At 40.1% G+C, this 12,587-nt stretch overlaps 1 protein-coding gene across 1 annotated transcript in view; it reads left to right on the forward strand.

The window, feature by feature from the left end:
* Positions 1-12,587, forward strand: part of LOC122913034 (solute carrier family 22 member 9-like) — a 34,175-nt gene that overhangs the window by 427 nt on the left and 21,161 nt on the right. The window contains exons 2-4 of the mRNA XM_044259515.1: positions 674-777; positions 11,349-11,503; positions 11,602-11,770. Coding sequence (XP_044115450.1) covers positions 674-777; positions 11,349-11,503; positions 11,602-11,770 — 428 coding nt within the window. The remainder of the gene's footprint in view (positions 1-673; positions 778-11,348; positions 11,504-11,601; positions 11,771-12,587) is intronic.

Raw genomic sequence — 12,587 nt, forward strand, 5'->3', positions numbered from 1 at the left:
GAGTACACAGTCTGGGTGTTTCGAAGCAGCACAAATAATGAACATGCTTCAAGCCTTTAATCGCCATATAGGTGTTCATACTTCATTATTTCAGGAAGTATTCTTTATTAAATGCCACTAATTACGTATTTAATGAGTCTCAGGACTAAAAAGTAGATGTGACCTTGCAATTATATGGCTTTTATTCTTAGGAAGACCAAAGTTTAAGCAAGGAATATATGTAATGGGTTAAACTTGTTACGCTCGTGAATTAGAAACATCAGGATATTGATCAAAACCTCGGAGCACAGACTGTGCCTGGGAGCAGCCATGTGAGATCTGCAGTAAAACTCTGCCATCGGTGAAAGTTTAAAGCTTCTCCAGTGATTGCGTTCTGCGGCCGAGTTTGAATCACTGCGTATGAAATGAAACAAGGCATTAATGTAGCCAACAAATTTAGATGAATCCTTCTACAGGAAGTTGTATTTAGGCTGACACTTGAATGATAAAGATCAGCTGATGCAAAAAAAAAAAAGAAAGAACGAAAGAAAGAGAAAAAAAAGGAAGCTGGAAAGGAAGAAGGCTGCCTGATATAAAGAAACATAAAAGTCATTCGAGTAGCTTCAATCAGGTTTCCACTGAGGGGTTGTGAGGTGCTATGCAGTGCTCTTTTGCCGGTCTCCTTCTCTTCTAGTGGGACCTGATATGTGAATCGCAGTCACTGAAATCAATGGCCAAATTCTTATTCATGGCTGGAATGCTGGTGGGAGGCATCATATTTGGTCATTTATCAGACAGGTGAGTGTCTCTGGATCAAGGGAGTCTTTTGTTGAACCAACACATCCTTCTTCCGTGAAGACACACTTATTGTCAATCACACTGGTCTGGGGGTTTCTGTGGTCCCCAGGGATATAGAAACCCATGGGGGTTCACAGTCAGTGTAGCAGGTGCTGTCAGCTGTGATTCCCACATACAGGACACAGAAACAGCATCTCCATCAGAGATGGGGACATTTTCGGACAGGGTTTAGAGAGGAGGTGACACAGCATGTGTTTTAGGAGGATGGGGAAAAGTTACCTATGGGAACAGAGAGGATGTATCATGACATAAGATTTGGGTTATTTGAAGACACAGAAACATAAAACGATGTCCCAGACTTTGGCCAGGAAGGCGTGTTCAGTGCCTCCTGGACGCTGTGAGCCGAATGCTTATGGATTTCCAGAACATGGTCACCATGTCCCTGTTTCCCACGTGTGATGGGTAGGCATTCCTACTAAACTTGTTGTGCCCATAGAAATATGTCTTGGTGGTGCACAGAAAACATGTTTCCAATGACCTTGATTTTTGTTTTTGCAAAAACCGCGTTTTAAAGGTAAGTTTTCAACCATGTATTTAATCTAATGACAACTGCTGTCACCATTTGTGGTGTTAGAAATTGGAGAATCCTGTGACTGACAGTACCGCTTCTGAGTTAGACAGCCAATTGCCAGCACCAGGCATGTCTCCTCTGGGGGTTATGGAGAATTAAGATTCCCCTTACCACTTATCAACACGATGTCATCTGTTACGTCAGCTGGAAACTGTGAACTCTGAAGGTATGACAGTAAATGTAGCTTTTAATAGTGTTCCAAGTCAGAGTGTCCATTTCTAATGGTTCCATAACTCAGAACCACCCAGTTACAGAAATAAAAATAAAACCATATCTCTGTGGCTGATTCATTTTTTGAAAAGAATTCCAAGATCATTCAGTTGGTAAAATATAGCCCTTTCAACAAATGACTCCGTGACAAATAGATATCCACATGCAAAATAATAAAGCTAGGTCCTTACCTAAAGCCATAATAAATATTAACAAAAAATGGGTTAATGACTTAAATACAAGAGCTAAAACCATAAAACTCTTAAAAGAAAATGGAGGCGGTGAATCTATAAGACTTTGGGTTTGGCAGTGGATTCTTTGTTACGGCACCAAAAGCATGAGTGATGAAAAATATTGATAGACTGGCCGTCATCAAAAATTAAAACTTTTTGCACCTCAAAGCACATTATCAAGAAAGTGAAATAATAACCTATGTAATGGGAGAAAATATTTTTGTAAATCATATATATGCCATAAAAATAGGAAAACGGACCAATGGAATGGGTTTAGTATTCGGCATATATGAAGAACTCCTACGCTAAAAAACAAAAAGACAAAAAACCCAAATTTTAAATGAACAAAGGACTTGATTATACATTTCTTTAAAAAAGATGTACAAATGGTGCATAAGCACATGAAAAAAGTGTTCAACATCATGATATTGAAAACAATGTAAGTCAAAGCCATAGTGAAATACACTTCATACCTACTAGAATGGCTATCCTATAATAAAACAAGATGGGGGGGCTTCTGAGTGGCTCAGTTGGTTAAGCCTCTACCTTCCGCTCAGATCACGATCCTGAGTCCTGGGATTGAGTCCTGTATTGGGCTCTCTCCTCAGCAGGGAGCCTGCTTCTCCCTCACCAGCTCCACTGTACCTGTGTTCCCTCTCTTGCTATCTCTCTCTGTCATAAATAAATAAAATCCTTAAAACAACAACAACAAAACCAAGATGGAAAACATCATGCATTCACAAGGATGTAGAGAAATTGGAGGTCTGCTGACAGGAAGGTAAGATAGTACAGCCACTGTGAAAAATGCTTTGGAAATTCTTTAAAAGGTTAAATGCAGAGAAACCATATGACCTAGCAATTCCATTGCTTAGGTATAAAACCAAAAGAATTGAAAAAGCGACTCAAACAAGTATTTACACAACAATGTCATTGCAGCATTATTCACAACAGCCAGAAAGCAGAAACAACCCAAGAATCCATCAATGGCTGAAGGGATAAAAGGGGATGTGTACATCCAATGGAATGCTTTTCAGCCATAAAAAGAAATAAATTTTTGGTCCATACTGTAATACAGATGAACCATGAAAACATTATGCAAAGCAAAATAAGACAGGCACAAGAGGACAGATACTGTATTCACTTCTATGAAATAACTAGAATAGGCAGATACATAGAGAAAAGGTAGGTTAGAGATACCATAGGGTCAGGGGAAGAGGGCTGGAACGTTATTGCCTAATGGACACAGAGTTTCTGTTGAAGATTTTGAAAAGTTCTGGCAGTGGATAGTGGTTACACAACATTGCGAATCTAACGAATCCCAGTAATTTATAACTTTAAAGTGGTGAAAATGGCAAATTATATTTTTTTACATATTATATTGCAATGAAAAAGGAACAAAATCAAGAGAATAAGATGACAAGTCACAGGTCAGGAAAAAAATACTTGCAAGAGATTTATCTGAAAAAGGGGTTTTAATCCAAAATAAAATCTTTTTTTATTGTGTTATGTTAGTCACTACAGTACATCATTAGTTTTTGATGTAGTGTTTCATGATTCATTATTTGTGTATAACACCCAGTGCTCAATGCAATCCATGCCTCCTTAATACCCATTACCCGGCTCACCTATCCCCCCACCTCCTCCCTTGTAAAACCCTCAGTTCGTCTCCTGGAGTCCATAGTTTCTTTCTTTCTTTCTTTCTTTTTAAAGATTTTATTTATTTATTTGACAGAGAGAGATCACAAGTAGGCAGAGAGAGAGGAGGAAGCAGGCTCCCTGCTGAGCAGAGAGCCCGATGCGGGACTTGATCCCAGGACCTTGAGATCATGACCTGAGCCGAAGGCAGCGGCTTAACCCACTGAGCCACCCAGGCGCCCCCATAGTTTCTGATGGTTCAGCTCCCACTCCAATTTCTCCCCCTTCATTTTTCTCTTCCTTCTCCTAATGTCCTCCATGCTATTTCTTATTTTCCACAAGGAAGTGAAACCATATGATAATTAACCTTGTTTGACTTATTTCACTCAGCATAATCTCCTCCAATCCCATCCATGTTGGTGCAAATGCTGGGTATTCATCCTTCTGAGGGAGGCATAATATAATATTCTATTGTACATATATACCACATCTTTATCTATTTGTCTGTTGAAGGTCATCTCAACTCTCCAAAGTTTGTCTATTGTGGACATTGCTGCTATGAACACTGGTGCAGGTGCCCCTTTTTTTCACATCTGTATCTTTGGGGTAAATACCCAGTAGTGCAATTTCTGGGTCCTAGGGTAGCTCTATTTTTAGTTTTCTAAGGAATCTTCACACTGTTTTCCAAAATGGCTCCACCAATTTGCATTCTCACCAACAGTGTAAGTGGATTCCCCTTTCTCCACAGCTCCTCTAACATTTGTTGGAGCTTTGTTGTTTCTTGCCTTGTTGATTTTTGCCATTCTAACTGGTATATGGTGGTATCTCAATGTCGCTTCAGTTTAAATTTCCCTGATGGTTTATGATGTGAACACTTTTTCATATGTCTGTTAGCCATTTGTAGGTCTTCTTTGGAGAAGTGTCTGATCAAACCTTCTGCGCATTTTTTGACTTGATTATTTGTTTTTTGGGTGTTGAGTTTGAGAAGTTCTTTATAGATCTTGGATATCAGCCCTTTATCTGTAGTGTCATTTGCAAGTATCTTCTCCCATTCCGTGGGTTTCCTCTTTGTTTTGTTGACTGTTTCCTTTGCTGCGCAGAGGCTTAGCTTTCTTCATAATTGTCAAACCTTGGAAGCAACCACCATTCCCTTCAGTAGGTGAATGCATAAATAAACCATAATACATCTAACAATGCAATATTATTCAGTCCTAAAAGCAAATGAACAGTCTAGCTATGAGAAGACATGGAGGAGTCTTGGATGCATAAAACGAAGTGAAAGCCGATCTGAAAAGGCTACACACTGCATGATTCCAACTCTGTGACATTCTGGAAAAGGAAAAACTGTAGAGACAATAAAAAGATGAGTGGTGGGCAGGGGACAAAGAAATAAATAGGCACATTACAGAGGTTTAGAGCAGTGAAACTACTCTACAGGAGACTGTAATGGTGGGTACCTGTTAGTATACATTTGTTGAAAACCATAGAATGTACAACACCAAGACTGTACCCCAATGTAAACTATGGACTTTGGGGATAATGATGCATCAATGTAGGCTCAATTATATCAAATGTCTCACTTGGTGCAGGATATTGATGGGTAGGGAAGCTGTGTGTGCAATGGGACAGGATATATGGGAGATCTCTGTACTTTCTGCTCAGTATTGCAGCCAACTTAAAACTGCTCTAAAAATAGTCTATCATAAGGAATAACATGGAGGACATTAGGAGAAGGAATGGAAAGTTAATTGGGAGAAATCGGAGGGGAGATGAACCATGAGAGACTGTGGACTCTGAGAAACAAACTGAGGTTTTCGGAGGGGAGGAGGTGGGGGCTTAGGTGAGCCTTGTGGTTGGGTATCAAGGAGGGTATGTATTGCATGGAGCCCTGGGCGAGGTGCATAAATAATGAATCTTGGAACACTAAAAAAATAAAATAAGATGGAAGAAAAAAAGAATTATAGCTTATACCAAAAAAATAGTCCATCTTTAAAAAAGAAATACAAAAAGTATCTTAATAAAGAAAAGAGAAAATAAGAAAATGTGGATCACAAAGCCTAAAATGATAATTGTCTGGCTTTTTACAGGAATTGTTTACTGCTTCCTGGAGTAATAGCACTCTGAGGCTCTTTGTTCATTCTCTCAAATCATTATTTCTCTCTGCTCTTTCCCTTCTATAATCCCTATTGATCCATTTTCACATAGTCTCTCTTCTGTGTCCACATGATTGCTAAATCCATCCAGGGAATTTTTTGTATTAGAAACTGCTTTTTCAGCTCTTGAATTTCAGTAACTTTGGCTTACCTATATTTGGCTTACCTATATATCCTGAGAATGTCTCTTTCTAAGCTTTGCATTTCATAGGTTAAAATCATAGTTTATTTCTCTTTGAGAATAGTTATATGACCACTCTAAAATCCTTGTTGGTTAGTCCCAAATTTTCTCTACTTTCAGCAGAAATCCAAAAGATTTCCATTCTAGGGAAAGGAGTTCCATTTTCTTCGTTCTTCACATAGCAGGATATTATGAATTATATCTTGAATATTATAAATATTAAGTTGTGAAGATTCTATTTTCCATTATTACTCACCAGTAATACTGATTCCTTTATTTTAGCAGATAATTTTCAAGCCTCGGACTAAACTAAAACTATTTCCTTTCTTTTTGAAGATTTTATTTATTTATTTGACACAGACAGAGATCACAAGTAGACAGAGAGGCAAGTGGCGGGTGGGGGGAGGGAAGCAGACTCCCCGCTGAGCAGAGAGCCCGATGAGGAGCTTGATCCCAGGACCCCAAGATCATGACCTGAGCCGAAGGCAGAAGCTTAGCCCACTGAGCCACCCAGGCACTCCTTTTTTTTTTTTTTTAAGTTTTTTCCTTTTTTTTAAAAAAAAAGATTTTATTTATTTATTTGAGAGAAAAAGGGTGGGGGAAGAGAAGCAGACTCCTGCTGAGCAGAGATCCCAACATGGGGCATGATCCCAGGACACTGAGATCATGACCTGAGCCAAAGGCAGAGGCTTAACCAACTGAGCCACCCAGCCACCACTAAAATCTATTTCTTATGCAGAAGTTCCAACCTCAGTTCAGATCTTTGTCTGTAGTTGACCTACTTTGAGCTTATTCTGCATGTACTTACTCTAGGGGCTATTTAGGGGATGTGTGGTAGACACAATTGAAGGATCCTCTCTTTGCCACTTTCCCTTGCTGGGACCCTCACTCCATTTGATGTTCCCAGTTTCCCACCTTCTGTGACCTGGTTCCCCAGATCACAAAATGCATGCCATTCACTTCTCTCACTGTGTGGATGGCCCCTTATTCCAGGCTAATAGCTCTGGAAATAGGATCTTCCTTGTATTGGTCTCCATCTGCCCTCTTTGACAAGAGCAAACACTCCCCACCACAATCTACCTCCTTCTGTTCACTCTCAACTAAGCTCAGGTAGTTGCTTTTTGTGCTCTGTACATGTGTCTTTTCTGAAGGAGTGAAAGACAAGCAGTAGGGTTTAAGACCTTATTCCTGTAACCTGAAAGGTACCCATCAGAGCCTTTTAAGAGGATTATTATGATAGAATATTTAAAAAATATCATTCTTGATGCTCCATTGATAATTAAGTGGGAGAGCGAGAGTGGGGGTAGAGAAAACATTTAAGAGGCTATCAAAATAATCCTTAGGAAAGATGACGGGAGTTTCAGTTAGGAAGGTGTCTTGGAAATGGTAACAAGTAGCTCTCTTTGGAACATACTTGGTAGGTAGATGCAACAGTTTCCTGATGGTTTCTGGTTTTTAAGGAGGCTTTGGTGTGGCAAAGAGAAGATCAAGGATTGTATCTGTATCTTCAGCCAGAGCAAATGGATACAGGCTGATATCATTTATTGAGATGAAGGAAAATAGGAAATGAATCATATAAGAGTAGAAAGTTAAGACTTCTGTTTGGGGTATAATAAATTGGAAGTGCCTATTAGTCATGCAGCAGGAGATTTCAAGTAGAGGAAAACAGTGCTGAGTATGGACTTGCTTGAAAACAGTCTGTCCCAAATATAAGCCCTGGCCAAGATTACATTCATCTAATAAATACCCAAGCTGCCATCTTCCCATGACTGTCGCATTAAAGGGGAATATATGGCCAACCAAGGAGATTCTAAAGTTTTATTTATTTGCGAGAGGTAAGTGGCAGGGGAGGGGCAGAGGGAGAGAGAGAGAGAGAGAGAGAGTAAATCTCAGGCCGATTTCCTGCTGAGTAGGGAGCCTGCCAAGAGGCTTAATCTTAAGAACCTGAGATCATGAACTGAGCCAAAATCAAGTCAGACACTTAACCAACTGAGCCAGCCAGGCATCCTTAGAAACTACTTGTGTTTTTTAATACATGCATGCTAAAAAAAACTAGGAGTGATGTGTCACGTGGTTTGTAACTGCCATTCAGATGGCTCAACAGAAAAGAAAGTGAGTGTGTGTGTGTGTGTGTGTGTATTCACAAAGGCAAAGAAATACAGCAAATATAGCAAAAAGCTCTCTAGTGGTGAATCCGCTTGAGATTTACAGCAGTGTTCATTGTAGTATTCATTTAAACTTTCATATCTGACAATTTTCAAAATAAAGAGCTATGAACAAGTCCACTCAACTGGGAGCCACATACATCAGAAATATATGTTTTAAATAAAATTGGTAAAAATGTATACATAATTTTGTAACCTCTTTCAATGCATATGTTTACAGTTCTACATTGTGTTTTCTTTTCCAATTAAAAAAAATTTTAGACAGAGTCTTGGGGGGAGGGGCAGAGAAAGAGGGATAAAAAGAATCTTAAATAAACTCCACACCCAGTGTAGAGCCTGACTTGGGGCTCAATCTCTTGACTCTGAGATCATGACCTGAGCCAGAGCCAAGAGTGGGACATTTAACTGACTGAGTCACTCTGGCACTCCTCAAATAAAATATTTTTTCAAATAAAGTAGAGAAAACTATACCAAAAACGATACACACATACAAAACTTCTCTAGTTACGTCATCAAACACAATTATTCTAACATTACTGTGTTAGCCAACGTAGCTAGTTACAGTAAGAACCCTAGAATCAAAATTGGGATTTTAATAAAATCATGATTCTCACTGTCCTCACAGCGTGGTATGGGTCATGTGGCTCCCCCATCCTCTGAGCAGTGGCTCAGGGAACCAGCATTTTCCATTGTGTGACTTTTTCATCTGCACCTTTTTTGTTTCCAGCCATGCTGTCCAAGAGAATGAGCAGGACCCAAGTGGACCTTGTATGAACAGGCCTAGAAGTGGCCTTGGTCACTTCTCTCCACAATCCATGGTCAGAATGCAGACCTGTGACTCTAACTTAAATAGAAGGCCAGGAAGAGTCATCTTCCTCAGCATCTGGGGAAAAAAAATGGTGAACATACAACCAAATTGCACAATGAATAATTAATGAAACAATCATCTTTCTATTTTGCATGGCACAAATTGTTCTTCCTTTGACTATCAATTACAGATGGTTGAATTATACTCATTTCATGAGACAGTGTCGTCATTAGTTTGGCCATGAATTCCTTTCATGTTTGTATATATGTGTTTCATTTTTTCCCTTATGTCCCAATCCCATTTCCTTTTTCCCAACAGGGGTCATTATAATGCATTAACTGTATTTCTTTAAACTCATATGTGCTTTTTTCCAAAATAAATGACATTGGTTTACATATATTTTAATTCACAGAGGTATGTAAATGTGTTTTTTAAAAGATTTTATGTATTGACTTGACAGACAGAGAGATCACAAGTAGGCAGAGAGGCAGAGGGGTAGGCCCGGCTAAGTAGAGCGCCTGATGTGGGACTCGATCCAAGGACCCTGAGATCATGACCTGAGCCGGAGGCAGAGGCTTAACCCACTGAGCCACCCAGGCACCCCTGTAAATGTGTTATTATCTTATACTTTCTCTTTTGTACCCATTGCTATGTTTTTTGAGGTACATGCACATTCCTGTGTATATTTCTAGTTCATTCCTGTAATTGGCGCACTGTGCTCTACAGTGAAAATCCATGATGACGTTCCTCATCCATTTTTTGGTGATGGACAACCACACTGTTACCAAATGCCTGCTGCCCTAAATTTCACTGTATTTTAAAGGTTTTTTGTTTTGTTTATTTATTTGAGAGAGGGAGTGCGCATGAGCAGGGGAAGAGAGAGAAGCAGACTCCCTCCTGAGCAAGGAGCTGGACATGGGGCTTGATCCCAGGATCCTGGGATCGTGACCTGAGCAGAAGGCAGACACTTAACCAACTGAGCCACCCAGGCGCCCCTAGATACCACTACATGATATATCTTTAATACAGCTGCTTTTCATTTTGACTGACCAGACTTTCCAATAGTTGTCATTACATAGTTTCATTAACCATAGCATTTCTTTACCTAGATTTTATTCCATTTCAAATGGAAATGTGAGTGTATATAATATAAATACTCAGAATATAAAATATTTAACACTATGTTATAATGGAAATATTCTGCAAGCACAGCACGGATTTCAGGGTTTTTTGTGCAATCCCACTGTTTGTCCATTCCTGGTCATACAGAACCAGTACAGGCGTCTCGTCCACATTGTCCAGAGAAAGGTCCTCTCTCCCAGAAAACTGAAACACTGAATTTGCCTTCCTTTTTAAAAATACCTTCTTGGGGTGGCTCATTGGTTAAATGTCTGCCTTTGGCTCAGATCATGATCCCGGAGTCTTGGGATCGAGCCCCACATTGGGCTCCCTGCTTAGCAGGGAGTCTGCTTCTTCCTCTCTCTCTGCCTGCCACTCCCCCTGCTTGTGCTCTCTCTCTCTCTCTCAAATAAATAAATAAAATCTTTTTAAAAATAAATAAAATAAAAATACTTTCTTCTTCTCTGTTTCTTTACCCTCATCTTACCTAATCTTTTCCTCTGAGAATTCACTCTAAACTAAGTTCTCTGAGTTGTGGCTCCCTTCTTTAGAGAAACATGTTCTAGGTCTATAAAGCCAGACTGAGCAGAGACGGGCTCTAACGCAACCCGTCAGCAAGTTTGCTGTATTGTTCCCTGGATGATCCTTTCATATAGTGTGTTTATGACCTGCATGGTCCCGGAGTCCCAAGTATAGCTTTAGATCTTGTCTTAGTGAGCTCAAGCTACCACAATAAAACACCAGAGACCAGGCGGCTTAGACAACATAAATTTATTTTCTCAAATTCCAGAAGCTGTGAAGTCCAAGATCTAGGTGCAGAGAGATTTGGTTCCTGGTGAGAATTGTCTTCCTGACTTCAAGACACCTGCCTTCTTGCTATAGCCTCACATGGCAGAAAGAGAACAGCAATCTCTCTTCTTATAAGGGCACTAACTCCATCATAAGAACACCCCCCCATGACCTCATAGAAACCTAATTAGCTACCACAAAGCACATCCCCAAGTACCATTTCACTGGGTATTAGGTCTTCAATATATGAACTGGGGTGGAGGCAGGGGATGCAACTCAGTCCATGCAGCTCCTCATGTTCTAGACACTGCACAGAGTCTAGTGTGTCATCTGTCTCTGTTAGTACAAGGGACCTTTGTGACGTGTTAAAATTTCCAGGATTGCAATCGGTCTCATATTGCTTCAGTGGGTCTCAAAGGTCTGGTAACAGACTGGGGAAGAAGCTTTGTTACACTCAGTATCTATTTACAAACAGGAGGGTTACTTCTGGGATGATCTCCTGATGACTAGCTCTTGATCTTTTCAAGTTCCAAGGGCAAAGTTTCGCTTATCAAAACATGCACTAAATTTCAACATGTGCCTTCTTTTTGTTAATTTTCCCCACAGGTTGCTCTTATTCCCCCATCTAACCTGTTCCCGTTCCTCAGGTTTGGGAGGAAGTTAATTCTCAAGTGGTGTTTCCTCCAGCTGGCCGTTGCTGACACCTGCGCAGCCTTTGCGCCCACCTTTGTCATTTACTGTGTGCTACGCTTCCTGGCTGGCTGCTCTACCATGAGCATCATGACAAATAATATTATGCTGCGTAAGTAAACACGTGGCGTCTTTGACATTTTCCAAGCCTGGACTTCGACTTTGAGATTCCATCTTGGAATTCAAAATCCTGTTTGTGTTTTCTGTCAGTTGTAGAATGGACAGTGCCCCGATTCCAAGCCTTGGGAATAACGGTGGCAGTCTGCACGCCTTGTGTAGGACAGATGATCCTGGGAGGACTGGCTTTTGCCATTCGAGACTGGTACACCCTTCAGCTGGTGGTCTCTGTACCGTTATTTGTCTCTTTTCTTTTCTCAAGGTAAAGGCTTTATTTTTCCCTTTGTCTTAGAGGATCCTGGGATGCGAGATACATGGAATCAGGTCCTATGAATTCTGTTTGGTTCTTAGTTAAGAACTCAAGCACATGCTCTCTTAGTAAGGTTCCTATGCACACTTCAAGAAACTGAATGGGTAGAGTTGCCAGATAATTTCAAGGACATTCAGTTAAGTTTGAATTTCAGGTAAACAACAAAATCATTTTGTATAATATTCCAAATATTGCATGGAGCATAGCTACACTAAAAATTATTCACAGTTTATGTGAAATTTCTCTCTCTTTCTCTTTTTTTAAAGATTTTATTTATTTATTTGACAGAGAGAGATCACAAGTAGGCAGAGAGGCAGGCAGAGAGAGAGGAAGGAAGCAGGCTCCCTGCTGAGCAGAGAGCCCGATATGGGGCTCAATCCCAGAATCCTGCGATCATGACCTGAGCCGAAGGCAGAGGCTTTAACCCATGGAGCCCCGTGAAATTTCTCTTTATCTGAGAGTTCTGTATTTTTATTTCTCACCCTGATAGAATATAGGGTGTCTTATTCAAGTAAAATTTCAAATAAACAACAAATACTTTTCAGGATGAGTAGGTCCAAAATACCGCACAGGAGATGGTTATACTCAAGAATTACTCATAGTCACTATTTGTCTCAATTCAGATTTAACTAGACACACTATTTTTATTTGCCAAACCTGGAAATATTCCCCAGAATAAGAGTGAGGGGGCAATATGACTCCTGCTTTATATTGCCGGTAGTGAAAAGGTACTGCATGGAGAGGTCATCCTTCCAGTTTTCTAGTTATG

The sequence above is a fragment of the Neovison vison genome, chromosome 7 (assembly GCF_020171115.1).
Source record: "Neovison vison isolate M4711 chromosome 7, ASM_NN_V1, whole genome shotgun sequence".
Classification (NCBI taxonomy): domain Eukaryota; kingdom Metazoa; phylum Chordata; class Mammalia; order Carnivora; family Mustelidae; genus Neogale; species Neogale vison.